The 26,585-nt window shown below is 39.4% G+C and overlaps 1 protein-coding gene across 4 annotated transcripts in view; it reads right to left on the bottom strand.

Annotated features, from left to right (window-relative positions):
- Positions 1–1,845: 1,845 nt before the first annotated feature.
- The window catches only part of SNCAIP (synuclein alpha interacting protein), a 91,302-nt gene continuing 66,562 nt past the window's right edge, over positions 1,846–26,585 (bottom strand). For 3 of the 4 annotated variants that reach the window (XM_005234955.3, XM_055791412.1, XM_055791414.1), the window contains 6 exons: positions 23,648–23,773; positions 19,529–19,698; positions 12,461–12,553; positions 8,858–9,920; positions 7,018–7,088; positions 1,846–2,421 (listed from right to left, as the gene is read on the bottom strand). In XM_005234955.3, the coding sequence (XP_005235012.1) occupies positions 2,337–2,421; positions 7,018–7,088; positions 8,858–9,920; positions 12,461–12,553; positions 19,529–19,698; positions 23,648–23,773 (1,608 nt within the window). In that variant the 3' untranslated portion in view covers positions 1,846–2,336. The remainder of the gene's footprint in view (positions 2,422–7,017; positions 7,089–8,857; positions 9,921–12,460; positions 12,554–19,528; positions 19,699–23,647; positions 23,774–26,585) is intronic. The other variant, XM_055791413.1, reaches the window with a different exon arrangement.

Here is a 26,585-nt window from a genome sequence, read left to right as displayed (position 1 = left end):
ATTGCAACCCTACAGAGAACAGGTGGGTTTTAAATCTTCAGTCTTTAGAACAGGCAATTTCTTTCTTCCAGGATTTGACAATACTTACACCTCAGCTGGTTTCAAATCCTTTCACAGAAATTCAGTTTTATACTGTGCTTCAGCTAGGTACTACAAATAACTATGGCAGACGTTACACATCTCCGTCCAGTCCAGATCAATCAGCAGGATTGCTGCTTCTGCCATTCACATGACTGTAGTCAACACTTCACACTCTCAAAAATGCAAATTGCCAATTTGTTGTAAACCCATCTACCAGACACAGGATCTCTCCTTCTTATGCTCTCTTTCAGCAATCTGGCAATTGTGGCACATGTGTCTCTTCTCACTTTGCATTCAGATTTTTCATATGTACACAGATGACAAGAGGCCAAGTCAGAAGTATTGCTGTTCCTGGATGACATATATATTCTTGGAGGTTTGATTGTTTCTTTAAACAACAGAGCTCGGGTCAGCTAGAGTGTTAGGTTTATTACTGTAGCTCAAAACTCAAAGTATTGCCAAGTGACAGATAAGAACCGTGGAAAGAAACCCAGAATTTCATTTCTGTAGGTGCACGCTTTTATTGTTTCTATTTGTGGGTCTTTCTGCTAATGTCTCAATTGGCTCCATTTCATTCAGTAGTACTCTGTCCTTATCCAAAGCCCATAAGCAGCATGCTTGGGGCATTCAGTCATCTTGGCCTATGGCAACTGTATGGCCAAATGTGACACCACTCTGAAGAGTGACCCAAAGAAAGACATTTATCTCACTTAATTAAAGGCATTCAAATACTTAGTAACTTTTCAAAGAGCTTTACTGCTTCAACTTCCCCCGTAGTAGGTAGAAAGGGACTGGTACTCCTGTAAATGAAATACCTACAATAGGTAGGATGAACCACACTCAAGTCCCATTCTCTTCCCACTGACCAGAAAGGAAGCCCAATGGTCAAGAAGAATACAGCAAAAGACAGGCGAGAGGAAATGCATGGAAAGCAACCCCATTGCACTTCATCAAAATCCTCCTGAGTATCCACATTATTTACTTGTTGGTTCTGCAATTGCAGGAATTTAATTTGCATAACCTCATAATTTTTTATGTCCCTGCCCACTGCAGGGAGGTTGAAACTAGATGATCTTTAAAGGTCCCAAACCACTTTATGATTCCATGATTATGTTTGTGACAAAAGAGTTCTTTGGCACACTTCCTATGACTTCCCTATGTTCTATTAGAACAGTCAGTAAAAGAAATCCTCACGTATTTGTATCTTTCTCATCAAACTGTGGCTGTCTTCAAATGGAAACAGATCAATATAATCGAAATAAAGCAAATATACACATACATATTTGATACAATTAGATGTGTCAAGTAAAGGTTGCATAGTAGTCTGGTTTTGTATGTTGTGCTGTATGAAACATTTGCAGAATGTGCTCACAGTTTACTAGAAATGAATTCAGTGAGGGGTTGCATTTTCTCTGAAAGGTTCAAAGAACATTCAATAAAAGGATCAGGACAGCTTTAAAAGAATACGGACTGGGTCTTAGCAGATTTCTTGGTAATTTGAACAGAGCTGAGCACATTGTCAGTGTTTGGCAAGTAACAATAAATGGTAATTTAAAATCACATTTATGTTTTCTTTTTATTTCTACACATTTTAAAGCTGAAAAAGGACCATTAAACATTAAAGCAGTTCCTGACTCAACTGACTGACTGAACTGAAATCCTGGACATTGTTTCATTACCAAACAAACACCAAAGAGACCAATAAAACACTTAGAGATCAAAAGATGAAAGAGTGAAGCACGAGAAGTATCTGCACTCAGTGTGTCCTATTAACACTGTCTTTATTTCCTTTTTACAAAAAATAGAAACAACAACAGATAAAAAATACTCAAAAAAAAAAAAAAATCACTGCTTTTGCCTTGGTCTCACTGAGGAGCTGAGCAGGCAGAGTCCTGGCTGAAACTTCAACAGTATAAGCCATTGACAAAAGGAAATCAAGATATATGACAATATATCCATGCAAGACACAAAGTACAAAATGTGGTCTGTGGCCCAACAAACACTTTGGAGGTTGCCTGTGTCCTAACAATTTTCAAATTGTTACTTTTGCTCACCCATGCCTTTACACAGCACAGCTTACAAACAAGTTACATATACACATATATCATAAAAAAGTTTTGTATATGGTCTAACTGCTACAAATTAAGGCATCCTAACAGCTGCTGTTTTGCTGGTGAGGGGTATGTCTCATACTAGTGTTTCAGAAGGATATGTTTCAGGTATTTCAGACAAAGTGAGACATCATGAGGTGTGGTTTAGAGGAAGAATTCCTGCAGCTCTGGTTCTTCAGTACTTTTTTGACTGTCAGATTTCCGGCTTTTCCTACTGATGTCATCATTCCTGGAGAGAAAAAGAAGAAAATTACGCATGATAACACTAATAATATAAAGGGATTTGCCTTGTGTTTGTTTACCCTGGTTCATTCCATTTGCAAGTATTGAACTCTGAATTAATCTTTCTCTCTGGGCTTACTTCCCCAGACATGTACTGCACAAAATACTTCTCAATACTGTGATTCTTATTGACTTTCTTGTAGCTCTTATTCTGAAATCAAAACTGAAAACCAATGGCATGATGAAGAGCTTTTTAAGTCACAGCATTAATTAGTATACTGTCATAATGCTCTAGTAATAATGGACAGAATGTAAAAAAATTCCTTGTCCTTTAGGGAAAAGTACCATAGTGGTACATCAAGCATTAGACATATCCTATTTGGTTTTGACTCTACCTGTAAGGGAATCATCTAGTCCCCATTAATGATCAACACAGACAAATAAAACAACTTTAGAAGGTAATTCATTTGACTTAATTTATGTGTCTGCTTAAGCAGAAGATGGTGGCAAAAAGGCCATAGGAAAAATGGCAAGCAGTAATTCTCTTCCTGACATGGGACCTATATCTCTTTTAACACTGTAATTTAGGTAAAATCTCAATTCAAACATTTAAGATTTTATTACAAACAGATACAAGTATAATTTCTTTGTAGTGTGTCTTCATTTCCACACTGTAACTTAAAAAAGAAAGAAAAAAACCCTCACTCCTATTGATTGTGTATGAGGCTCAAATGATAGCTTGCCAATTAAAGTAGAAAAATTAAATACTATTTGTAACCCTCAGTTTCTTCACTTCCTTTCATATGCCCTTGTTCTGAATCCCCAGTCTGTTCTCCTCTCTTCAACTAATGTTCCAGCTGAAGTATTCTTGATTAAGCATCCAACCAACAGCAAATTTCAAACAGGTTAAAAGGCTCATTTTTAGTTAGTACTGCTGTATAGTGAAACTCCGACAACACAATCCTTACTAGCTGGTGTGTTGCTGCAAAAGACAGATACTAGCAGGAGGTTAACCACAGCAAAGGGCAAGAGTATGTGTGTAAAAAGTCTGCCTGACACTCACATATTTGTGAGCCTGTTGCTTGTAAAACAGAATAGCTGTATTCCAGTCTACAATCACCATAAAGAACCAAATATCCCAAAGAGACTGATACTCAGGATGCTCACAAAACCTTGTGGTTACTTCAGAATTTAACAGAAGCTGATCTTCTTAGGGACCACGGCTGTGGGTCCTAATGAGAGAGCATAAGGGATAATTTTATTTTAAAATCCCCTTCACTCTTCTAAATTGCTGTTGCCACATACCCAAAACATGAACAAAAGACACAGAACTGAGCTAGGCAAGGCAGAATTTGTAGGACGGAGTCTGAGGAGGTAAAAGATGAGCAGTTAACTTCTTTGCCATAACTACTTTTTGGCACTTAATACACATTGCTGTTACTAACAGCATGTTTAGTGTTAGCCATGGAACTTTATTGAAGGATGCTTTCTAAGGCTAAGATTATTTCCATCAATTAACTACTGCATTAGCTTAGACTTGCAGCACTGAAAGACCCTGTGGGCAGGTCCTCCAAGTAGAGACTAGGCACTCCGAAGACCCCCTTTTGCAGCCTAACAGTTGCAGTGACACCTTGAAGAGGATCATTTTTAGCTAATGCAGATGCCTCTAAGTGACAATGTTGAACAGACATGCCTTTTATAATTGTGCCTGCTGATATGAAGGAAACTTATTACCAATATTACTAATTACTAGCCACATTTCTAATATCTTCTGGTGCCTGTGTCATCACAGAAATACTGAACGTCCCCTCATGCAACAGGCACTGATGCATACTCATAACAGTTCACAACAGAATGACTATAAATTCTCTGGGACAAAGCCTTAATTACTTTCATATTGATTTTATACTGTACTAGTTTGAATCATAACTATTTTATTAGAAATACATATAAGCATTCTTTTTTTAGAGTATATCTGAATTGTAATTTATTCAGCAGTAGATCTGTCAGTGGGATACCTGTTAGGTTAGATCCACCTACTGTTTTAGAAGCTTCTCCCGTCTGGTATCTGACAGAAACCTGATGGTAGGTTCTGCTGATTGCCCCTGACATATGAAGCAATTTTTGCTGTTGATAGCTGCAGCTAATGCATGGTTTTGTATTGATACGGTGAGTTAGTGCTTACTTTAATGTACTGCAGATCTCATATGATTTAAAGTGTGGGAAAGAACTGTTCATTGGCATACATGTAAGATGGAAAAAACTACAAGCATTTGCTTGGAGTCATAATATGCAAGAAATTAGCCAATCCTTCCAAAAGCGGAAAAAATATCCCAAGCCATCCTGAACATCCCAAATTTACTCTAGGGCCCTAACAAAAATAGGGTGTATAAAATTTTAATCAGACACTAGAAAATTTAATAAAATCCTCTACTATTAAGCTGTGACCAGTTTGAAAAAGTAAACTACAAAACCTTGATGTACTTGGGTATTTTGAATGAAAAAATGAAACAAACTAAATAAAGAGAAGCTAAAGAAAAGAAGCTGAAAACTGGCGGGCTGGAATGCCATCTGACTGAAGATAGATTTTGTATAATGACTTCAGATTTCAGAACATTCTAATAAAATTCCCTATATAAAGCTCTAAAGTTAAAATGGTTTTGGGATTGTATCCAGAAATATAACTCCCCAATATAACAGTCTACAAAGGTTTAAAACACCAAGACTAGACACTTTTCTAGAAAGGTGGGTTTTTTTTCAAAAGAACTCTGCAGTGGTAATTACACAGCCTCCCTAGACCATCCAGTGAAAATTCAGACAGTGTCCAGGGGCTTGTAGCGTACATGACGGTGATGTTGTATTATTTAAATTTCACAGGCTACAGGGCAGCATGCAGCAGTCTAACAACAGGCACACATTTTGCTGTTCAAAAATCACAGCCATACCAAAAGGCATCACAAACACTAGCTCAGAAGCTCGGAGAGCCTTCAGGTCTGTGTTCTGCTTTCATCAAGCACAATACATCTTCCCTTCTTATGTGATTTTTGGAAATCTCCTGCCACAGACTCTGGCACACAATTTGCCCACCTCTGTCCTAACCTGTGGGTACAGCAACAGCCTCCTGAAGCTGTACCCCTAGTGCACTCTGCTCCTTGTTCCCTACTCTCTGGTTTTCCACATGCCGACCACCATGGGGGCATCCTCAGGACATGGTACCCAGATCAGCAGTCCTGGAGGGACAGCCAGGAGTCCAGGACCAACCTTCACCCTCCCAGCAAGTGACTCTGCAGTGGCAGCCAGGCCTTCCCAGTCTCTCGCTGCTTCTGGGGAAATACCATGCTGCCAGGGATTTGTCACAGAAAAGCATTTGCACAAAGCAATACTGAATTGCAACAACTGGCTACATCTGGGAGATGGCTCTAACTTTAAGGATGAAATCAATGGGTTTGTATTACTCCAGAGTCTGGACAGACAGACGGGTGCTTTGACTGGAGGCTGCCCACTGATGCTCCCTCAAACTGCTGCTGTGCGGTCAGTTTCCGTACTAGAATTTCTCTCTTTGCTTTCAGAAGCGAATGAAACTGCCTGGAAACCTTACAGTTCTGCTCCTGGTTTCACATATACTGTGGCAATGACTTCAGAACAAAATTCCCATTTCCACCATGGAAATAGGAGTTTTTAAGTATGGCAAGTGCCTGGCATTAGAAAACAAGCAAAAAAAAAAAATTATTACACATTTAGAAAAGGGTAACTTGAAAGTAATTTAGGTTCCCGAACTGCAGAATGACTAATTTACAATTTCCCAGAAGTATCTTTGTATCTATAATTTTGGTGTGAATAGCAATCATTTCCAGGCCTAATTAAAGCATCTACATCTCAGCGTAACAGAAAAAATTATCATCACAAGAATTAGTGAGTGTTAAGAGTTGATAAAAATGACAGGTACTTTTAACAAAGCATTTTCTTAAAAAAATCCCACATATTATCAAATGATGTTTTTTCCAACATGTCTTTATGGACCTTGAGGGACTGGTCTCTATCTGACTGAATACTCTTGATGAACCACATCTAAATTAAAGAGTTTGAACACAGTCAAATTTACCAGAGTTTTAAAAGACAGATTTAACTTCAAAGTCTGAGAGAGAGTAAGAAAAATGTGTGAAAAGAGGACAGCACTAGACTTACAGTACAGCATTCTGCCTCATGTTGTCTGTACTCTCCATTTAGATACGAACTCTGGTTATTTTGCTCTCCTCAGGAGAGGAAATTTAATTTCCATTCTCATCTGGTACTTGACTTTCATTCAACAGAGGCTGAATACTCAGCCAAAGTGCACTATACTCCCTGGTGGATTTACGAGTATGAATACTTTCTATACTTGCTTGGATATGAAAGCCTGTAGCCAGTTCAATGGTGACATCAACAGAAATCCATCACAAATTTCTGCTTTTCTAGGAATTTAGATGTTCATTTGTTCATCTATTTCCTGTCTTGTGCATCAACGAATTCCAGTATTTCAGTTATGACTAACACTAGCAGACACAGGCAATTTGAGAAAAAAAAGCAACTGAGGTGCTAAACATCAACATGCATATGCACATACCAAGCATAGTTACACAGAAGTTCTTCATTCAGCATGCTAGAGGAAAGACTGGTGTAGCTGAAGTGAGGACCCTAAGGAAGTACAACATCATATCAGTTAAAAACATGCACTGAGGTTACCACATGCGTAATGGAGGTCTACCAAAACATGCGGTCAAATAGCCACAACATTTTAACAGATTTCTTTTTCAGTTAGTAAATGAGGCTGAATCTGTTACCCCTTTAAGATGTGCGCCATGGTCCTTTGTGTTGGTATGAAAATATATTCTTCCCACTGTTTCGATGTTGGCAACTATGACATGCAAACATGGCCTTTTCACAGACAACATGCATTTTACAGCGCAAGCATCAATACTGTTATAATTACCTCATCAAACTCTTTAGATTTCTTAGAGAACTATGAAAAATGCTTGTGACCTTGCAATCTATCAGAACATCTTTGAAGACAGACTGTCTTTTCCTCTGTCACTATAAAATCTGAATCACTCTTGAAAAAAAATTGCCGTCGTGTAATGAAAATACTTCTATGTTAAATTGGCTGTTCAACTAGACGGTGTATGTCTTTAAAAGCCCCAATCAGTAGTTCATACTGTGATTCTGAGTAGACTTTAACAAATGTAGTCCCACTTCAATTTATCCTATTAGGTCTCCTTTGAATTTTTTATTTCATTTCACATTCTGCTATAGCACTACTGCTCCAGCAGTACCCATTAACATGGCCTGCTCAGTGTTTTCCAGCTCTCTCTTTCCACTGTTTCTTTTCCATACTAATTTTGCCTCCTCTGTGCCTAAGATTTTCCTGCGTTTTTCTCCCATTACCTTGTCATACTTTTTACAGTATATAATTCACTGTTCCTCCTCCTCCTCTTGGCTGGCTTTATGTTCTTTTTTTTCATCTTGAAATTATTCTTTTGCCTCATGTCTTTCCATCCACCCCTTCCCTCCCATCCTGTCTTTCACAGTGGATTAAATCATCTACCATTCCTTCTCACTCAACTCTTTATTGTATCTCCAGATGCTCGCACGTCTCTCTGCTCCACAAACACACTGTGCTCACAGTATTTCCTAATTCTGCCTCTTTCATGCAATACCTCTTCCTTTCTCTTGGAAGATACATTTGGTCAAAGTATTTTCCCCTTTCTTTTGAACAAGACAGCCAGCCTCCTAACTGGAGACACCCTCTTTCTGTTGGGATCCCAGAAAGGGCACTGTGTTGACTGCAGTGAGGGGATTATCTAGGTCCAGTACATTTTGCTACAGACCCACCATATGATCTGGCATGAGAAGACTCTGTGCTATAAGGAGAGGGTGGGTAAAAAGAAGGCTGGGTAGTGACAGCTTCAACACCTAGGGGATGGCTGTAGCTCCCACAGAAGCAGGAAGGACCATTCCTGCTATTTTTTCTTTATATTCTATCACTTATTTTTATCCTGTTGGCCTCATCGGTCTTGGCTCTAGGACTGGACAGGGCCAGTCCTTCAGTTATTTACTCTTCAGAAATCCCATGGACTCAAGTGTGACATTCTCATTGTATGACTTGTCATGCAGAGCAACATCAAACATAATTTTCAGGTGAGTCATGTCTCTGTGGAAAGCTTTCAACACAGAACATGTGAACCACGGGCACTAAGAGTAAAGGCTCTGTACCCAAGCAATATCTGCTAGTCCTTGGAAAAGCCTTCCAAAATTAAAACACTGGATGGGCTTTCTACAGGTCAAACAGAGTGAAGTATTGGTGTGCATCCTTCTGCTATAGAAAGGCAGGAAAAAGCAGCTGTCAAACTTATTACTTAAAGAGAGAAGAGAAAAAAAAATGCCCTTCCTCCTTTCAGTGCACTCACTGGCTTGTTTCTTCCTTTTGTAAGAGCTGCTGGATTTCCCTTGCTGTCTGCTGTCTTCCTTCCTAATGAGGTAAAAGGCAGCGTTGATGAGGTTTTGATCAGGTTTGCAGTTTGACAGTTGTTGTTGTTATTTTGGTTGCCACTCAGCGTCTCCATTATGGACCGAAAGGTTCCAAAAGGCCTTTTCAGCTGGTCCCCCACTGGCTCCCCAGAGCTGGGGGGAGCCCGAATGAGTCCTTTGCTCTGGTCTTTATCCTTTTCCTCATTCAGTTCTGACTCTGCTAGCTCCACCTGCACCACAGGCTCCTCGAAAGTCACTCGGAGTTTCAGATTTTGGGAGGTTCTGCGCTTTGAAGACGGAGACTTGAGAGCACTCTTAGGGCTGGTGGCAACCTTTTGAGCAGTGGCACTGTCCATGCTGGATGGAGAGTTGTCTCCACAAAATTGGCTCTGAGGAACACTACCAGACTGATACGGGGCTTCATTATCTGGATCGCTGCTCTCTGAAGTAGGGGACGGACTGTGGCCATCCACGGACTTAGAGGCCCTGATACCAAAAGGGAAGCGGCGCCCTGCTGCAGAAGTGTGTTTCTTAATCATCAGGTGCAAACTCTCTGTGCTTTCAACACTCTCCACTATGGGCTGAGGTCTTGGTTTGTCAGTTCTTTTCACAGAGGTGTTCTTGTGGTCCTCAGAATTAGCTGAGTCTGTGTCAGACTCGCTGAGTGACCTCTGCATTAGCTGTCTCAGTCTAGCTAACTTCAGCTCCCTTTTCTCTGGCAAAATCTTCTTCACGTTCTTGGAGGATGCATGAGCATCCTGAAATTCCAAAGTCAGCTTTTCCTGCATACAGACATTTTCAGAGATTTCCTTCCCCAGCAACTGGCGCAAGATTTTATCTGAGTCCTCATCTTTTATCTTGGCTCGACTGCGACTAGAAGTTCCCAAGCTGCCAAGAATCTGAATCCCATCTTGGGTGTTCAATTTACTTTTTGGTGGAGACAGTTCATCTGCTTCAGATGGTTTCCACTGGGGTTTGCCAGAAGCAGGAGATGATGGCAAGCTTAAAAAAAAAAAAAAAAAAAAAAAAAAAAAGAGGAGGAAATACCATAGCCAAATTAATGCACATATAAAATGTGAAACTGCCATTTCCAGTGTATGTGTCTGTCTCAGCTTATTGTTACTTATCCTCTTCATCGCTACTCACATGGAATTCATTACCATGATGCCACAGTGAAGATTACACAGAGGAGGATGTAACCCTGCTTCCACTCCTAATTAGGATCTGAGTCTCTTCACTTTCTCTTACAAACAAAATTCCTTAAAATCAAAACTTGGAATGGTTATTTCAATGCCAAAGATGACTTTCTGAGGGAAACTTTAAAGAAACTACTGTTTCCTATTTGTAGGAGTTGACATGTCTTAAAAGGCAAAAAAAAAAAAACCCCTCAAGGCCAAATGCCTACTATCCAAGTCACATCATGATACAAAAGTAGCTTATTCTAAATACTGTGAAAGCACCATCTGTCTGCATAGCAATGATTTCATAAATCTAAACTTCATCTGGTATTAATAATAGTCTTATAAGACCTCATAAAAAGTCAGGGCCATTTGCACTCAAAGCCTTTTCAGATACGAAATACTGAAAAGCGTGAGAAAGGTGACATGAATTTATTTAAATACTATTACAATAATAAATCAAATTTAGAAATCCAAATGTTATATATCAAGGAAAACGCAATCTCAGGTAAGTCTGATTTGCAAAGAACATAAATTACAGAGGCCAGTTCTTTCCCCATGACATATGCCAGAGCTCATAATACTCCACATTCTTATTTTAAACCACCTTTCCTCTAAGCAAGGGTAAGGTGACAAAATTAAGGTTGGTGTGAAGCACTGAATTAATGTATTTTATTTCTTTCTTGACAAGCAACTTCTACTCTGATGAGTCTATAGTTCTCACAGTGTACAAAATTCACACACCTATACTGGCTACCTTATCTTCAACTAATTTTGCACTTTTTCTCCTGTGGCAAAGTGAAACAGACATTGAAGAATACGCACGTATCTACAATAGACATTCCTAGTAAATGGCATAGGTTCTTTTAGATCTGCTACTGGTTCCTTGGATCATGATAATATCCACAGTGAGTTTTAGCTGGAAGGAAAAGTAGTAACCAACTATGAAATAAAATAATCATCATTTTCAGACTTGCTTATTTGGCTAAAAAGATATTGAAACTTACCCTTTAACAGGAATAATGAATGATGAGAGATCTGCTCTCACCTGATCTTATCTAATAGAAAGAAAAACAGTCCTGGTGTTCAACAGGACTCAGATGCGAGACCACTTGGAAAGACCAGTCAGCAAAAATCACAGAAACCAAATGAGCTGGAAGACCGTGTTTGCTCCCATTGTCCCTGTTGAGCTGGTAGGCAGGGAAGACAAAGATCATGATTCTAAAAAAACCAACAAGACAACTCTTTCCAGTGTGGTTTTCTACTTCAGCAGGAGTCTGGAGTTTACAGTCCTTTCCTAGCTGACGTTCCTTTACACAAATGCATTTCCAGTCCCAATGCCTTTGTCATCTACTTTTGCAACTATTTGCACTTGTCTAAAACACAGACTCAGAAATTCAGAGATATGCAGCACTTGTCCAGAAAAGCACTTGAGATTCTTTGAGAATGGAAAAAAAGCAGTCACTGATCCTGAGTTCATGCTTGATGACCCAAAGCTCTGACTATCAATGACTGCAGAAGCTCTTACGCTGGCTTTATATTTTAACATATAAGTAGCTCCCTAACAACTCCGTAACAGGAAGAAGTGCTGTATATGTCTTCCAGAGAGGAACTCAGATAGAAGATATAGATATAGAAAAGAATGATAAATCAAGTCCTATTTGCATGTGAGTAACTTAATTCCCTTCAAAGTCTTCTTCAGATTGCTATCAGAGAGAAGTCGTGTGCTTGCTTCACTTCCATGCATCACGCTGGAAGTCCATGGCAGAAGTCAGAGAGATATGTTAGCAGACTCCAGATCCAGTCCTATGCCTTTACCTTCCTCCTCTTTAATGGTACTCAGTTTGTGTCTATTTCTAGGACTTCTGACAGGATATGTAAACAATACATAAAATTTCTGGAGTTTTGACATTTTATACAAGCTACTGCAGCCAAAAGATTTAATGAGTGTAAGGAGTCTCATTAATATGAAATCAGGTTTTGTTTTTGGTAACTGGCTTTTTGAATTATGGCTGGCAATACTGTACAGTGGAACACCACAAGCTCAAACTTTACAACTTTCCTAGGGGTGTCTAGGTTCCTCTGCTATTCATCTAATACAAAATATATTTTATTCCACTGTAAATCTGATTTTCACTCTGCTGGGAAACAGGGACTATTCACTTCATACTCAATATTTCTCATATGTATACAACATCACACACTGTCAAATTCTAGAAATCCAGCTCCAGGCCCATGAGGTAAAACCCCATATTTAGTTTACAGAACACATCTATTATTTACATAGGTCACAGATTCTCTTGATAACTGATATGCCACAAAACTGTGTAAATCCAGGCTGCTGCACAATTCCAGGCACCTTACCTTGGGGATGTGGGCAGTGACTTGCCCTCTGACCGCTGGGCTTCTAAAAGCTGCTGGAGTTGGTTCTGTAATGTCACACGTTCCACTGTCTGCCTGCAGGAAAATGTAAGACTGTTTACCTTGAACTGTAAAACTGTCAGCATTAGTAAGCTGTACGATAACTGACACTACCCGTTCAGCCTTGTATTCAGAAAGAAGTCCTCTTCACCTATACTTTACATAGTAAAGAAATAAAAAGAGAAATTATAAATAGTAACAGAGAGTTTGTACTTGCGGACATTGTGTGACCACTGTACAAGACCAATTGAGAGACACTTGTCTTGAGATTATACTTTACATAAGGACAAGTGTGGGACCATATGCAGCTGTTAATTGGAACCGAGTGATCCACAAGAAAATAATAGTCAGGAAACAAATATATGGCACAGCAAACTTAGGGACACTTGGTTCTTACCCATTTGTGTAAAGGAAGAGGAAAGGGCCAGGTTAAGAAGTCACTTACATTTAGTGGATGGCTTTTACTCAGCTAAATAGCTCAGACAAGTGCTCTCTCCATTTCTATCCGCAAATGAACTCAGAGAAGCCTTTGCCCACCAGGAAGGGCTGGTCCAATCTTCTTCAGCTGCAGGATGGAGCTAAGTACGACCTCTGTGTATTCAGGGGAGTAGAAAAAACTACACCTGCTTGCTGCCCAACCTTACCAAAAGTCCTACCTGTGCTCTGCACCCAACTTATACTCAGTAGTGCTGTACCTACTGCAGTCTATCACTTTGTGTGGTGCTGTGATCTACACTGCTTTGTAAATAACTTTAGAGACCAATGTTTAAAAAAATTGTAATAGTAGATATATATCATTAGTAATACGAAGTGACATCCATACCAGAAACTCCATTTACCACAGAACTGTAACCACAATCTCTGTTCTCCTGCCTCATACTTATTTCCATAGAAAGGACTCAGTTGAACCAGACAACCTGCAAACCTTCAAGCAGTTCCATGAAAACAAAGCAATGGATCAATTTGCCACAAAGAGTTCTTCTACCTCTCCCTGCTCCCATCCAATTTAGACTTTCCATTCTAACATCAAAACATCCCTTTAGCTTGTCGACCACCACAGATAGCATTCAATTTTGTTTAGTGCCCTGTAAGTTCCAGTGCCTCTAAACACTGCACAGACAGAATTGTCGGGAAACTACCAGAACACAAGAGATGTACAGCTATACTGTCTTTCACCTAGATTACAAATGGTACATTTAGTTTTATTCCCTGACAAAATGACCATGTGAAAATGGCTTTTTATCTGGTTCTCTCAGGATCTGTTTCTGTTCCTGCAGACGTAACATAGTTTTAGTACTTTTATTCTTGTTGGATCTGCAGATCTAATACAGTTCTCCACCAGTGAGCTGGACTCTTTCCTAGCTCGCATGCCATCAGAGAAGAGTTAGCTGAGTTCCAAATGCAGTCTTTATAACTGGCAATGTCAAAGCCAGAAAGAATCCAGATGACTTTTTAGACTAGGGGCTGTATTTGCAGGGCTGGCAGAAAACAAATGTTTTACTTTCAACGTATCAGAGTGGATCTAAAAAGTGCTACAGAAATAAAGGTGGGATCTCAACATATTGCCTTGCTATCACATTTTACAACACAACCATGCTTTATGTACATCCTTTCTTCCTTTAATTTTCCATCTTCTTTCCTCTTGCCTACACACTGCCTTAGACTATTTTAAAATTACTCCTACCATCTGTCAACATTGGCTTATATTGCAACTCCCCAGATACTCTCTTTTAAGAGCAAGGGAAATTTTCATTTGAGATTAGACTGTGATGCAATTTATCTGTTTTATTTGCCTTTTATGCTTCCTTCAACTTCTATTTCTAAATATCTAAATAATGTAGCTAACAGCTTCCTACGCTTTTAGGTTTAATGGAAATTTCTGACACCTCTTCTACTGAGTTAATGTTCTCATACCACTTAAACATTTTATTGTGCTAAAAGAATTAAAGTTTCCTCCATTTTCACTAGTTAGTAAATAGCTCACAGAAATCCATGCATCTTGCCAGCACTATCCCTGAAGACATATAACTAGATATATATCTATAAAAGATATATATATCTAAAATAAAATTGAAAACAAGGGATCACAACTTCGTGGAACAGCAATATTTTTAAAGTATTAAACCTAGACTGATTTAGGAAACTAGATCACTGTAGCTTCAGGGGTAAGAGGGTCCACTTATTTATGATATTTAATGCCCCAGTTCTGAGGGTCTTAGCTTAGACGACGTTCCCAGTAAGTAATATGTGTGTAAGTAATAAGAAATTCTGTGTCTACTTAGAAATTGTGGACCCCAGCTACCTCCTAATGAAATCAAGGAGCTCATTAACTGAACGGGCAACAGGCTAAGACACTGGACTCTGCTGAAGTATCTTTCATAGTATGTTGCCTTACTTTTCTGTTTTGTTTCAAATAAAACAAGAATGGCCACACTACAAAGCAGAAAATAAAACAGCTTAACTAAGTGAAAAAGAGATGAACATTGTAAAGTATATACTGGGTTTCTTACGGTATGTCTATATAACACTTACTACCACAAAAAAAACACCCAACAACCCAGCCTCAACCAACAAACAAACCAGCAACTCGTACACACCTTACCATACTACAACAATATTTTTTTATTCACCTACTCTTACAGCTATTCGTATGAAGTTTCAGGAAAATCATGGATTTTTGTAACAGAACACAGAAAAGTGGTGGATGTAACAGAGGATATTAAAGTACTTTCTCATCTTCGTCTTTTGACTCATGGTTTGCTTTGATCTTTGCCTTGCCTTGCTTTTGATAGTGTATCAAAAGGATCAATAAGTGTCTCCATTAATTGCTTTGCACATTCAGGTCCATAAACATAGGACAGTCAACCCTTTGGGAAAGCAGGTAGAAAAGTCTGTCATCAAGCAGCATTGTAAAAGTCATCTAGGGAAGCATTAATTTTATGTCATTAGTTCTGACTTGGTCTCTTCAGGCCAGGAAAGCCCAAACAATACAAGTAATTACTACTAGTGTCATCAGTGTTAGAAACCATGTATTTGTGCAGGTAGGCATTTTCTACACTAGCAACTAAGGTTTTTTTAGGAAGATGAAATCAGTGAGGGAATAACTAAGATTGTAAGACCTATGGAGACCTCTGGAAATAAAATGAAAGCCAATATTTTGTATAGACTTTTGTGACTGTCCTAAGCATTTAGTTTAGTTCAGAAAGTCCTAGTGGACTGACCAAACTTCTTTAATTAGCAAGAGATGCAAGCCAAAGCTTTAGTTTTGAAGCCAGTAACAGAAGTATTTGTGGGCCAGTTTTCTTTTTACCTATTGAAAGAATTGCTTGGTTCCTTCCCTGTTTTGGGGAAAAGTCTCTGTTAATCCACTTGTGAAGATTTGATGGAACATTTGTAGTTACTACTTATTTCTTTCTTTCCAATATAAAGGCTTTTCTCTCTGAGCCTACTCAGAAGGTTTTGCTATACTCCTCTGTGTTTGTCAGCTGCTTTGGATCAAAGAGCTGAAAGATGTGAAGACTGTGGCAAAATGTGATTTTATTGCTTCAGTATTGTGCCTTCTTTCAGGGATTGCTCCCAAGAGTGTGATGGACTGGGATAACTTCTCTCTAAAACTGTTCTCTGTTGCCTTGATGACTGGAAGAGCTAAGAAGAAGAGAATGAAAGACAGTACTTCCTTCTTTGGTTTAGGACCTTCGAAGACAGGTCGTGCTAGGTGCTAGTCTCAGACAGTTTCTGCACTGCTGCTCTTGCACAATATCAGCCATTCCACTCTTTCTGTGGCTGCGGACATACAGTGTTATCAGAGAGAGGCTTTCACCCCTGGCTAATAAGGCACCCTGAGTAAAAGAAGATTGCCTGATCAGCTCATATTTACAGCAGCTGTGGGAAGGCTGGGAAGCATATAAGGGCCTTCTGTGTTGATACTGACCATTCAAGTCATGATACAATCATAACCCCTTTGTCTCTAGAACAATGTCCATTAACAGCAGCAGAAGTATGTGGAGAGAATGCAGGAAAGCCATCTCAGCTGCCCAAGTTGGAGCTATTCCAATGCAACAGCAGTTTGAAGTGACTCGGCTGGTAGACTGGACTTCCATCTGTTGCTATGTGGTGCTTTCAGGATCTTCAGAGGTGCTGTGGCAAATGAATTCTCCTGCTACTTTGTACCACGCTTGGATTTTTATGCAGGATGGGGCTGCTTAACAGGGCAAGAGTCTTCTTCCATCATCCCCTGTAGCTTCTGAACATGGGCCTCAGAACATGGTCTACTGCTTCTACCGGAGCTACTCACAGCCTGAGGCTGGAAGCCCAAAGAGCCACGCAGAAGCTGCTCTTTCAAGCAGAAAATAGAATATTTCATTGCCTCAGTAGACAGCAACAGGGTTGCACAAGAGACTCACATCTCTTTGTGGAAGAGGAAGAAAAAGCTGCTGCTGTGCTTACTGGAGCTAAATCTGAAGCCTGAAAAAACAGGCTGCTGAAGGGAAGCAGATTTAACTCCAGCTGAGACAAGCAAAGGAACCCATCAGGGGCCAGATAAGAATCGTTTAAATGACTTCCTATGTAAGCAGTCTGTGAGATGACAAAGGGGAAACGGGGAAGTGTTAATGCTTTTGTCAGGAAAGTCAGAACTAGACTATTTCTGTGGGGGTAAACAGCCTGCAGACCGACACAAATCTTTCTTTTCTGTGAGAGGTAACACTTACATCAAGCACAGGGTATGCACTGAAGAGAACAGACATGGAGAATCTGGCTGCAATTTCTGCTTCCTGATGTGTGCAGTTTTCTTCTGCTAAGTTATGGGGAAAATTAATTTAATTATATACTGAGATGAGTCAGACACTAATGCATGCTACTCGGGAAGTACCCTGTATTCTGTTTTTTCCCTTTATATCAGCTTATTTGTGTATTTTAGGATTTCTTAGCAAATGAATCAACTATAAAATATCTGGTACTTTAAAATGTCCAGTGAACAGGATCAGACTGTAAAATTATGAAACCGGAAAAATATAATAATCCTTAGTTCACTGTTTGTTATTTATGAGAATCTAAATGTAAAAGAAGAGTGAAGACATCACAAAGAGAAAATGTCTTTATAATATAAAACTTAGAGGATCAAACAAAAATAAGCATACTTCAAATGCAGACAGGTGTTCTGTAATGACAGAAAGGACTGCTACTACACATCCTTTTGCTGTAAAAACACTACAGAATAGATACCTATAGTTAAAAGGGTGAATTAACAATGCAGATAATTTTTACCCTTATTTTCATGATATCCGGTTTGAAACTAAAAATTGCATCACTGTAATGGGTTGGTCCCAGCTGGCAGCCAAGCACCCACACAGCCAGACTCTCACTGCCCCTATGCCACAGTGGGATGAGGGCAAAAAATAGGAAGAACAGAGGCAAAAAAGCTTGTGGTCAAGACAAACCCAGGGAGATTACTTACCAACAACTGTCATGGGCAAAGAGCCTCAAATTGTGGAATTTAATGCAATTCATTGCCAATTAGCATAAATATTTAATTATTGATTCAGGTACACGGGAAAAATGAAGGGACAGACACCCACCCCCTATTTAAAATACCTATCCTCCCTTTCCAGGGCTCAGCTTCACTCCTAGGTTCATCTGCACCCCAGGCCCCTCTTCTCCCCCATTCTCAGGCTTCACTCCAGACACCTCTCTTCCCCTCTTGCCATTGCTGCAGGTTACACCCAGTCTTTACAGTGAGGCAATGCGCAGCACAGGTCAGGGTTCATGTGTAGCAGTTTCTCTCTGCTGTTCCTTCTTTCTCACTTTCCCCTGTGCTCTAGTGTGGGCCCTTTACAGGCTGCAGTCTATCTGGGGAAGCACCTGCTCTGGTGTTGGTTTATCCATGGGCTGTAGTCCTTTCAAGGGGCACACTGGTTCCAGCACGGGTGCTTACTCCATGGGCCACGGTCCCTTTGGGGAGTGCCTGCTCTGCCACAGTGTACTTCCTGGTCCTCTGACCTTGCTCTTCTCTCTGTTTGTCACTCTTCTGTTCCCTTCTCCTCTCTGGCATTTTCTGCCCCTTCTTAAATATGTTTTCACAGAGGTGCCACCAACTTGGTTGATGGGCTTAGCTGTGCGCTGCAGTGGGCCTGTTGCAGAGCCAGTGGAACTAGCTGTGGCCAGCAAAGGGCAGCCCCTCACCTGTTCTCACATAGGCCACCCTTGCAGCTCCCCTGCTAACAGTCTTGTAATTTATACCCAGTACAATTACACAGATGCTGCTTGCATAAACTGACATGGTCTCCTCTAAACATGCGATTGTCAGAAGCCGTTTTCATGGCTCATGATAGCTGACCAGCTCTTGATCATGTGTCTAAGCTGGAACAACAATAGGTTGGTGCTGATGCTTTCTAAGAGCCTTATTTTATGAGCCTATTGACACACTAAGTCACGGTAGCTGCATCTACAATAAAAGCAAACAATTGCATAAATTCATGTTTCAAAATAATGGGCTTTTTACAGAATTTTTATTATTAAAAGCTATACTAAAATATTAAAAACAGCTCCTATGAAGAAAAAACAGAACACAGGATATTTCCTGAGTAGCCACTGTGGGCTTTGGTGACCTTCCAAGTTCAAAACCCCCTCCAGCTACTATCTCCACTGTTCCTCCCAACACCAACACCCAGCACTGTAACTGGGAAGAACCAGACACTACATATAAAAGCATGCCATGTGAACAGAAATTGTGATTATGATGTGGTCCCAAGGTATGCAAAGGGAAAAAGGACTGGATTGTTTCATAAATGCCTTTTTCTACTCCCCCTGCCTTCACCTACCCTCACAGCAAAGTGCCACAAACTGCTAAAGGGGAAGGGGCAAATTGTTGAGAGCAGGAAAGAGTGGAGAAATAAGGTAGAAATATGATGAAAGTATCATATACAAGAAGCAGAAAACAGACATGGCTAATAAACAGAAGACAAAGTAGGGTATCATTTTAAGAATGAGCACTGATAACAATGAAACACTTACTCCTTCAGCTGCTTAGTTAGCTTGACAACCTGCGAGGCCAATGACATACATGTCTCCACAACTACTAAGTAGCGGGAACACATGGTGTGCCCATGTCGCTCAGCGCTTTGTGAGGGTTTCTCTCCCACATGGTTTTGCATGGTGACATTTGCTCCATACTCAACCAATGTCTGTAAAAACAAAAAAGGAAACATTGACACCCATAAGTATAAGTCTCTGCTGTGACTTCCGGTCATCCACAAGAACAGCTGGATTCAAAGCACTCCTGAATTAAATGCTTGGAACTGTTGATCTAAGCCAATAATTTTTAAAAATCAGTCACTGCGAAGTCCGTATGCAGCCTGAACCCAAACCACATACTGCTAAAATCTATCACTCAGGTGCAAGGATAACACAGAAGACTGAGCTGTGGTTCAGAAGAGCTATAAAAAGACTATATTCTTCCTTCCTCTCCCCTTGCTGGTCTACTCCATTAATTTGTTTTCTGTCCATTTGTTTGTACAGCAAGCATGACTTGTAGTATTCATACAGTGAGTGGGACCACCAAATGAAAAAAGAACTTACATTTAGGCACCTATTGATTCCCTCCTGAGCCACAGTAATAAAATCATTCATATGCACCTCTCTATGTATTATTGAACATGCACATGGTAGTCCTAAAAAAGAAGACACAGGCAAGTGCAATTCAAAGGACATCTGTGCTAGATGACATCAGGGTCCAGGGTAGCACGAACACATTGCCTACCAGGTTATAGAGGGTTGTGATGGGCTGCAATGGCTTACCAGGTCTGCTATCTGCTGCTCTTGGGATCTCTGCAAGGCATTGCAATATACCCTTAGAATCTCACTTTACAACTGCCTTTGCTACAGTGTTTGCTGTCTCCTTTTGTGGTTGACCACAGCAGAATCCCTCAGTTTAAAACGCTCAATGCAGCAGTCTCAATGCCCAGATTCCTTAGCCAAGCGATGTCTGGATATGAAAGGTATGGCAGATAATTTCCAACAGCTTTTTTAGGTCAGACACACACAAATCTGTTTTTGCAGAAGAAAATCTGTACAATGACTTTTTCAATCTGGTTGGTTTGTGGTGTTTGGTTTTTTTAATGCTGAAAGAAGTCTCATTGATTTGCCCTTGCTTGGTTACCCTCTATTTTAGTTTAAAGAGGTACTCAAATATGTGTCAGCTTTTAAACTTCTAAGAAAAACAATGGCTTATGCTCGGATGTATACCCCTGTGCTACTCACAGTACTAGCGGAGAATCCTAGCGTGTTGCTGGAGAACTGTCCAGGTTGTGAGTATGACATTTGAATTATGTCTGGGACTTGAATTCAGGGCGTTGTAAGGGCAAAATAAGTTTTGTCAGGCTGACTTCAGGACATCCAATAACTGAAGCAAGAATTGAGACCAAACCTTCACCCTTTCTGAGCTGTTTGTGAAAATCAGTGTTATGCACTATTTGCTTTACTGGAAAGCCTAGGATAGGACCTAAATATTCTCAGCAATGTTCAGACACACAAAGTTCATAGCACTTTGGAAAAAATTCTGAACAAAATCATAATGCATCCAAAACCTACAGCATCATTAACATTACACATACACATACACATTCAGAAGTGGAGTTGTGTGACTGAGCTCTTGGCTGACTTATCCAAGCAGAGCTGGTAAGCCACAGAGGACTGGAGTGGCCTTGCTGACTAAGAACTGCAGGCACAGAATCCTCTACATCAGCTGACAGCAAAGAGGAATGGTGGTCTTGTCTGGTCTGCTAAATATATATCTGGAAAGGAAACTTACTAACAGTCTTGCACTGCATCTCATATCAATAAATTTGGTTTAATTTGCCAATAAAAAAAAATAAAGGAGGAGAGTTATGACCCTGCAGAAAGCAATCTTATAGTCCGGAACATGATAGGGGTCTCACTTGCTCATAAACACAGTGGATAAGATGGCCAAGGAATCACTGACAGCCTTTGACGCTCCATCTTTTGTACTGTTGCTTATACTCTCCCTGCTTCCTTTATTGCTTCTTTCTTTTTACCACATTATTCACTGTGCATTGTTTTAAAGTAGACTACAAGCTCACTGGGTGGAGGGCTTATTTTGTTTCACAGCACAACAAAACATGAACTACACTTAAGACTGTGAGGTGTTAATGAAATGACATTACTGCCATTGTGTATTTTTGTTGTTATTAGATATTTTCATAATTTATTTCGCATGGCTTCACAAAACACTTGTTGATTTGTATATTTATCTACAACAGAATAATCCTGATAATTCTAAGCCATTTAATTAAGGTTCATTCTTCACAGGGAAAGCAGAGCTATTCTCTTTTTCGTTTAGTTTTATCCATTAAATCAGCCTGCAGATGTCACCACTCTGTTCAAAATCATCTACTCATTTATCCTTCAAATGCATTGTACACCTTAGTGAGGCTCTGCTGAGCTAGAAACCCTAAGCATGCCCCCTATCACAATGGTCTCCCCACTGGTAAATGATTAACATTTCTTCTTCTTCTTTCCAACTATCACAGCAATCTAGCATGGATGTGATGACTTGTTTATTTTATTCTCATAAGAGTTTGTACGGGGTCCATTCCTGACATTTTCAAAAGACTGACATGTCCTATCAATGAGAAAAGGCAGAGATGGTCATGTCCTCCAAATTTATTTGACGGTGTTCTTTTCAAGTCTATTCCTTCAGCTCAGTGTCACCTGTTTTACACTTTTTGTTGTGTGAGACTTTCAAACTGGCTTTGATGAGCTATGTCTTCTCTGTGTCCAGGTATATAAATAGACAACAATAACAACAACAACAACAACAACAACAATAATAATAATAATAATAATAAGCAGCAGCAGCAGCAGCAGCTATGCATCTGTAGATTCAATGTAACAGTGTGCACAGATATATTTAGGTCTCTGATGAGGTTAGCTAATGAGAATTGACTAGCTATATTTCTTTTAGGGTTGAATCAATAGAAATCTTCTGTATTTGCAGTGGCCTAAGAGATTCTGTGGATCAGTTCATGTGTGGTAACAGGATTAACATGTTTACTGACACATATCTGATCCTTAGACTCTGAGAATTACTGCTCCTTCTTAGACATGTTTTCCTCCTCTACTTGATCACATTGATTTCTATTTCTTACCTTTCTGCCATGTGGTTATTTATTCTTTTATCTGTTCTTCTCCAAGGACTAATCTGTCTGTCAAATTCCTTTCTGCAGTCTCCTGGAATAATTTTATTATTATATCTTCTCCAAACAGCTTTCACTCAAAGTGCTGACAACACCAAATATTGAAATGTACTCCTGTGACTAATGGTTCTCGTAATTTTGATGGACAAAGAGCACATCTGCAATTCAGTGCAAAGTTGTGACGGTTCACCTAGCTATCCAGTTCAACCCTACAGCTTTTTTGGTATGTCTGCATTGAACACTGGTACTGTAGACAGGTGTCCCAAGTGGTTTATTCAGATCTGGCTCCCAAAAGTACTGTAGTGTGGAAGCCTTCTCAGCAGGACAAATTACCCATTTCAGCAGCTCTATACAACAGATACGTATTGCTTTCAGTGGCCAAGCTGATTCATTGAGAATTAGTTAGAAATCACCATCATGTTTCATTATTTAGCACAGACACATCCAAAGTTTACTAGTCTGGAAAGGATGGTTTACTCAAGATGGAAATCCTTCAAGACAGAAGAAACTTATCTGTTAGACTTCCTCTCAGCTGGAGAGCTACAAATTTTCATTGGAAAAAGAAACAGAAGGAAAATATCAGAACAGTAAGAAGGATATGCATATCCACACTGGCTGCCCTTTTCTAAAATAAAAACATACACATTAGCAGCTGCTTATGTATAAACAATATAATAATGCTTTCTTCTTGCTCTACAACAGTTACTTCAGTCTAACAATAGCATAATTGAGAATAAAATTAAAAACCCAGAGCTTGTCAGTATTTCAGTCTAAGCCCTACTGGTTTACATTTCTTCCTTCTAGTATATTTTAATGTATCAATAATTATTCCCACCTGTAAGATCTCCTATATTTACTTTAAGGGTTGTTGTCATTCAAGTTTGATGTAAAGAGGTTTCTGATATAGCTATCATTCTACCTGTATGCATCCTAGATAGCCGTGTTGAGCAGCTATGTGAACAGCTGTATTTCCATCCTGGTCAACTTCATCCAGTGAAATCCCTTGTTCTTGCATAAACTGAAGAAGCCACAGAAGGATTTTCTCCTAGGGAAAGGGGAAAAGAGATGTCACAAAAGATAAGAAATAATGAAAAGCTAGGTGTACTAGAGGAATACTGGTACTTTCACCTGTTACTAAAACTGTCCAATAATTCCTTGTTTTCAGTCTCTTAATTTTGTAGTACTTAGTGTACCACGGGCCCGCCTCTGTTATGTTTTGTTTTGTTTTCCCCAAGGAAATAAGGTGAAATACTTTATTTGTTTTATAAAAAAAGTAACAGGAAAAAATATAAGTACTGTAACACATTCTGAGAAATTATACATTAAAAAGTATGTATGTATGTATGTTGGAAAGGAGAGCTGAAGCAGAAAAGCCTACATGTCAATCTGAAAATCAGCTTGTCAAATTTGGTGAAACCTCACAAGCCTCTCTGGAAAATTAAAACAGGTGTATGTGCAGATCACAGAGCTGAGCAGTTAGATTCTTCAAATCTATCATCACGCCCCAGCTCTGGCCTGTTGGGCAAGAGGAGAAGCAACACAATTAAAACCTGGAAATCTCTCTGTCCTGAGCTCTCAGTGTATTGACTAATGGACCAGTGCGTTTGGAAGGATGGGGAGACCTGGACAGCAAAACTTGCAAGTGAAAGTCTGGAAGCCAAAACTGAGGTGCCAACTTAACTGTTATTAAAATTGGTTTTTGTGTGTAGATGCAGGTGTAATACACATTTATATGGGCATTCTTTTCTAACAATGGAGAGTTTATATATGTATAGTAAGATTATTTTTTTTCTTATTTTCCCCAGCAGGTTTATTTGGAAAAATCTTCGGTCTAGGACCCTTCCATGCCTCTCCAGATTAATTTTCACTGTGCCCGGCTGAATGTGATACATGTTGAAAATCTAGAATAAATCTATAGATTACATTAAAAAGTGAGGTCCATTAAAGTACAGCTGTCTACAACTGTACTCTCGGTTTCTGCATCTGAATAGCTGAAAGGAATAAATTACTTTCTAGCTTAAAACCTTTTTATTTAAACATGATTTTTTTGTTATCTTCCTTTGATATCTAGCCTGTGTTGTATTGGCTAAGAGCTCTAGTTCAAAAGAGCTTTGCAGATTCTAGTGTTGGTGAGGCACAAACTTAACCTGCAGCACTTCAGTAGCTTCAGTGATACATAAATACATAATTGCCCACAGTTACATATGTGGGTCTGTATAAAGTGGGCCTAGATAAAACAGTACTGAAAGCCTGTCTAGGACTCTGAGTGAGCAGTAATCAGCAGGAAAAAGAAAGAATAAAAATGAGAAAAGGAAATTCTCCCTAGGAACCTTGGATATAAACTTCTTTTTAAAGGTACCCCTGAAATTTTAACGTCAAGGAAAAGGAGATGGGTCCTCAGACACTTTTAGGTCTCTTCCAAATGATTCTGCCCATTCAAGAACCTGGATCTCTGCCTGCTACTTCAGAAGGATAGTCTGTGTGGAACTTACCTTCTTCATACTTCCACTTTAACAGCAGTTTTGTTTTTATTACAGGGTGAAGTGATATGTATTTTTACTTCTCCTTGGCTGAATGCCTGATAAAGCTGGCAGCCAGCATGGAGATATGACTTCAGATCGCATATCCCTTTTAAAATACTTTTGAGCAATTTCTCGAGATGCCTGTGGAGTTAGACAGCAGTGAAGAAGGATTACACTACTCCTATGAATTGCCCTTATGCTTTAATAATTAAAAGAAAAATATTTTAGCAAAACTCCTCTGCAGAATTGGAAGATAATTATAGCTTTGAAATCATATATTTCTTTGGAACATAATAGGCACCAGAATGTTAAGCATGTTCTGTAATTTTAGGATCACAATCAGTGTGGAGCAAATTATGCTTTCTAGTCATTTGTCTCATCATCAGGGAAATCAAGTGCCTGGATGGCTATATGCAATCATCTGTACTTAGGACAGTCTGCGCATCAACAGATCACGGGCACAAAGTCAGAGGCCTACTCAAACAGTTTCTGTTTCTCTCAAGTGACTATGTTTTTTAGAAAATGTATCCTTGGGGGAAAAAAAAAGAAAAATAAAAAGAGGAAACCAACAAAAAAAAAAGAAACCAACTATTTTCTTCACTTGCATCTAGGGAAAATGAAAACATATTTCACAATATATCATATATTACTTTAGTAACACATTTTTATTTGGAAGAAAAGTATTCTTAGGAATAGGTGTATGGACATCAACTCAGTTTACTCAGACAAAACAAAGGATAATGATAAAATTCAGTAGGTCAAGATGATGAAAAATAATCACATATCTCTTACATTACAGGAACGGACAAATACTGACAAATAATTCAGGATATCAGATAATTTTAAGACCTAAAATGGTCCTACGTTGTAGCAGTGCTTAATATACCTCTGACATATTCCAGACCTACAATAATTCAAACCTCCCTATAAAAAGATTCTGGAAAATGCCACAATACGTAATTTCTGTTTTGGGACAGGCTGCAGACTTTGGCTCCATCAGCTGGCTTTTGGAGCAGAAAGAACAACTAACAAAGACGTTAGACGGGTTAGCATGGTGAAGAGTACTGACTCTACACCTAATCCTAGCCCCATCACTCAGCATTAATTAAAAAAAGCTGTCCTTCCCAGTATCCCTTCATAGTAGAGGAGTAGGAGTAAGAGAAAGCAGCACATTATCCTTGCAAAATAACATTAGACAGGGAGGCAAACAATCCTGAGGTGAAAAAAAAGGTATGCTGTTAAGCACTTGTGTATCTCGAAGTCACACACTCCTCCCCACTGTGCTCTCCAGCAGTACACCACTGCCAGGTGGTACACAGAACCCCTTCCAGGTCC

This window comes from Falco peregrinus, chromosome Z, assembly GCF_023634155.1.
Source record: "Falco peregrinus isolate bFalPer1 chromosome Z, bFalPer1.pri, whole genome shotgun sequence".
Classification (NCBI taxonomy): Eukaryota; Metazoa; Chordata; class Aves; order Falconiformes; family Falconidae; genus Falco; species Falco peregrinus.
Note: the sequence above shows the minus strand (reverse complement) of the source record. Positions and strands in the feature narration are given on the sequence as shown.